Source organism: Octodon degus, unplaced genomic scaffold, assembly GCF_000260255.1.
Source record: "Octodon degus isolate 3935 unplaced genomic scaffold, OctDeg1.0 scaffold00230, whole genome shotgun sequence".
Classification (NCBI taxonomy): domain Eukaryota; kingdom Metazoa; phylum Chordata; class Mammalia; order Rodentia; family Octodontidae; genus Octodon; species Octodon degus.
In genome coordinates, this window is record NW_004524806.1 from 1,281,805 (window position 1) to 1,285,922 (window position 4,118).

The window sequence follows — 4,118 nt, forward strand, 5'->3', positions numbered from 1 at the left end:
AGGGAGGAAGGAAGGAAGGAAGGAAGGAAGGAAGGAAGGAAGGAAGGAGAGACAGAAAAGGAAAAAAGATTGAGCCTGAGACATGAGCTAAGTGGCCTGCCCTTCATGATGGCAGCCTAAGAGAAAAAACAAAGGACAGAATGCTCTGGAAATATTAAAAGAAAGCACCAATTGTCTCTCAGAGGCAGTATGGGAAGAATTCACTGAAGAGAGATACTGGAGTTGCCCCTGAAGGACAGACAACTGCAAGGGAAGGGTAGGTAAAGAGGATCTCTAAGTAGATAGGCCCAGAAGTGAGGATGAATGCAACACACATAAAAGAAGACAAATGGGTGGTGGGGAGATAGCTCAGTGGTCTAAGAGCCCACCTGCAAAGTACAAGGATCCAGGTTCAATCCCTGGTACTACATGCTAAGCCGGCCCCAGAAGCCTGGGCACCTCATGCTGGCCCTAAAACTGGGTGCAGTGATGCACCTGTAATCCCAGTGCTGGGGAGGCTAAGACAGGAGGATCACTACCAGTCCAAGCTGTATAGTGCGACCCTGGACGAAATACATACATATAAAAGAAGAAATTATTTTAAAAAATAGCTGTCAATAAAACACACAATGCAGCCCATGTGGTGGTACATGGCTGGTACAGGGTCTCACCATGCAGCTCAGACTGGTAGTGATCCTCCTGTCTCAGCCTCGCCAGCACTGGGATTATAGGCATGTCACCACGCCCTGGAGTCAGGGCCAGTGAAATATGTGGTGCCAAGAATTGAACCTCCATCCCTGTGTTTGCCTAAGCAGGAGCTTAGTCCACTGAGCTATCTCACTGGCCCTAAAAGATTTATTTTGTATTAAAAAAAAGAAAAAGGAAGAAGTGGTGGGAAAAAGAGGCTATAAATACTTTAGTCTTTTATCAAGTTGGTATGAATAATGAAAAATAAAAAGCAGTAAAACGTCATTAAAAAAAAATAAGTGTGGGGCAAAGCATAATAGTATGCACCTATAATCTTAGCATTTTTAGGAGCCAGAAGCAAGAGGCTCACAAGTTCAAGGGGACACTGGGCAACTAAGTGAGACCTTGCCTCAAAATAAAATTAAGTGAGGATATAGGTAGGTATGGTGGAAACGTCTGTAATCCCAGCAATATATTATGAAAAACTGAGGCAAGGAATACAAAAGCTTGACCCTGGCATGACAACTTAATGATTTAATCAGACTCTATCTCAAAATAAAAATTTTGATTGAATGGTTGTTGATTTTTCGGGATAATGTCTTGCTACATAGTTCAGGCAGGCCTTATTCTCACTACATAATACAAGCCAGCTTCACACTTGAGCCTTCCCAGTGCTGGGGTAACAGGCATATGGTTCACAGGCATATGATACCATACCTAGCTTAAACTTTTTTTTTTTTTGGTCTTTCTGAGACAGGGTCTCACTATGTAGTTCAGGCTGCCCTTGAGCTCACTTTGGAGCTCAGGGCTGGTCTCAAACTAACAAAGATCTTCCTGCCTCAGCCTCCCAAGTGCTAGAATTACAGACATATGCCACTATGCCTTGCTCTTAAAACACATGTTTTGAAAGACTAGGGTTATAACCCAGTGCAAAGGCCCAGGATTTAATCCTGAGAATCAAGGATAGAATACTTGTCTAGCATTTAGTACAAGGCCTTAAAGTTTGAACCCTATTAACAACAACAAATAGAAGGGGCCAGGGAGATGGGTCAGTAGAACAAGCGCTTGACTGGCAAGCGCAAGGGCCTGAGTTTAAGCCCCGATTCCACCAAAAAAAAAAAAAGGAAAAAAAAAACCAAAACAACAAATAGGTCAGGTATGGTGGCACACACCTGTAATACCAGCAATAGGGAAGGTGAGGCAAGAGGATCCTCATGAATTTGAAGCCAGCCCAGGCTACATACTGAGTTCAAAGCCAGCCTGAACTACACAGCAAGATCTTATTTGTAAAACAAAAAAAGGAAGAGCAAGCTTTAAAGAGGAAAATTCACTGGTCAAAAAAGTGACTCTCAACAAGGAATGGGATTATAGTACTCGACAGACACATGGCACTGTCTAACAGATCTTCTTGGCACAGTTGAGGGTATATGATGAGTATGTAGGTATCTAGTGGGTAGAAGCCAGGGATACTGCTCAATGTCCTATAACACCTAAGACAGACTCCCTAATGACAAAGAATGATCTAGTCCAAAATGTCAGGAGGGTCAAGGTTGGGAAATCCTGGCCTACACAATGTATCGAAGAAGGGAGAGGCCAGAAATATAAACATCAAGATTAACACCATAGTTTTTTAAAAAAAACAAGGACCAGATAAGGCAGTGGCACTGGCAGAGGGATAAGAGAAGATGTCCTAAGCTGTAGTCAACAGGAGCACTGAGACTGTGTCCCATGTGGAAAAGGCATGGGGAACTTTTATAAACAGAAGAGATCGGGCAACAAAGCCAGTCTGCTATGGTCTGTGGGAACTGGAAAATTAACTTGGGAATAGTGGTAGAAGAAAGACCTCCAAAACCTGACTTTTTTTTCTTTTTTAGTTACCATACATAATTCCTATGTTCCTGCCTCTCTTCTTTTTTTTTTTTTTTTTTTTAATAGCTTGAACTCGGGCCAGGAAGATAGCACAGTAGAAAAAATGCTTGCATGGCAAGCACAGGGTCCTCAGTTCAATCCCTGGTACTGAAAAAAAGTTTGAACTCATGATCTCTGCATTAAGCTATATCCTGAGTCTGTTCTTATTTTTTAATTTGAGGCAAGACCTAACTAAGTAGCCCAGGTTGGCCATGAACTCACAACTTGCAATCCTCCTACCTTTCAGAGTGCTGGCACTACAGAGGGCTGTTAGCACACCCAGTTTGCTTTGCTTGTAAAGAAGCTTTAAACAAATGTTACAGCTTCAGCTTCTGCATTCTTTTTTGTGCTACTGGAGATCAAACCTAGGTGTTATGGTTTGTGTCTAGCTGTCCACCCAAAGCCCCATGCAGTCACGGGGCAGCTTCCAGAGTTCGTGATTAATTCTTGATCCAATGCTGGGATTATGGGTGTGAGTGATACACTCATCCTGTGGTGGATAATTTGAATTACAATGAAAGGAGGAGAAAGACTCTAGCTAGCTGCCTCAGCTGCTGCTCTTTCCTTTGTTCTTTGCTGTTTTCTGCCATGACCTGCTGCCCTCTTCCATGTGCTATACGCTGTCTTGGAGCCAGCTGATTATGGTCTGAAACTTCCAGTAACTGTTAGCTAAATAAACCTTTCCTTTTTTTATTTTTTTTTCCAGAACCCAGGATTTAACTCAGGCCCTTGAGCCTGCCAGGCAAGCACATATTCTACTGAGCCATCTCCCTGGCCCCTAAAGCTTTCCTTAATTTTGAGTGTTGGGTATTTTGTCCCAGCAGCAAGCAAAAAGTAATGACGACACCAGGGTAAGAAGATTTAAAGAAAAAACAGTAAGGAAGCCCTTTGAAACCTGTACTACCTACTATCAACCAAAATCACATTCACCTATGGTTTATCCAGTGAGGAATATTATAGTCATCGCCCAGGCGAGAATCCCGAGGAGCATTCCGATTGTGTAGCTGTAAGGGAAAAAGCCAACACAGATAAGCTAGAAAACAAAGCAGGATGTGGAACTGCCCAATTTATTTTATGTTTAATTATTCTCCAACAAGTCTTTAGGAAGCATATCCAAAATCTAATTACCTTGAACAATGGGACAGCATGTAATGGTTGCTCTCCCATGCACACTAAATCCACGCCAATTCCTAAAAAGAAAAGACAAGGAAGAGTTGTGGGGCAAGGAACTAGCAAAAATAAATGTTCCAATCTGTTAATAATATTTAATTTGGTATGAGGCAAAGCCAACTTCACATCCTATAATTTACAACCTCTCTAGTGCTGCCTATGCAGCAAAGAAGTAAATAGATGTATTTTGTTTATTTTCTTGCTAGCAAGTCCCACTATATCTGCCACTATTCAGGGTTTGACAATTAGTTTTGAGTGCCCTAACGGTCATGATTTGTTTAAAAAAAAAAAAAAAAAAAAGACAATCAGCGTTCTATTATTCAAGTTTCAAGGCCAGGAAGCAAAAGGAACCTTATTATCTCAGTAAAACATGA

At 41.8% G+C, this 4,118-nt stretch overlaps 1 protein-coding gene across 5 annotated transcripts in view; it reads right to left on the reverse strand.

Moving 5' to 3' along the window:
- The window catches only part of Depdc5 (DEP domain containing 5), a 156,635-nt gene that overhangs the window by 89,114 nt on the left and 63,403 nt on the right, over nt 1-4,118 (reverse strand). For all 5 annotated transcript variants that reach the window (XM_023705870.1, XM_004645501.2, XM_023705868.1 and 2 more), the window contains exons 14-16: nt 3,703-3,764; nt 3,505-3,578; nt 2,857-2,878 (exon numbers count right to left, since the gene is read on the reverse strand). In XM_023705870.1, the coding sequence (XP_023561638.1) occupies nt 2,857-2,878; nt 3,505-3,578; nt 3,703-3,764 (158 nt within the window). The remainder of the gene's footprint in view (nt 1-2,856; nt 2,879-3,504; nt 3,579-3,702; nt 3,765-4,118) is intronic.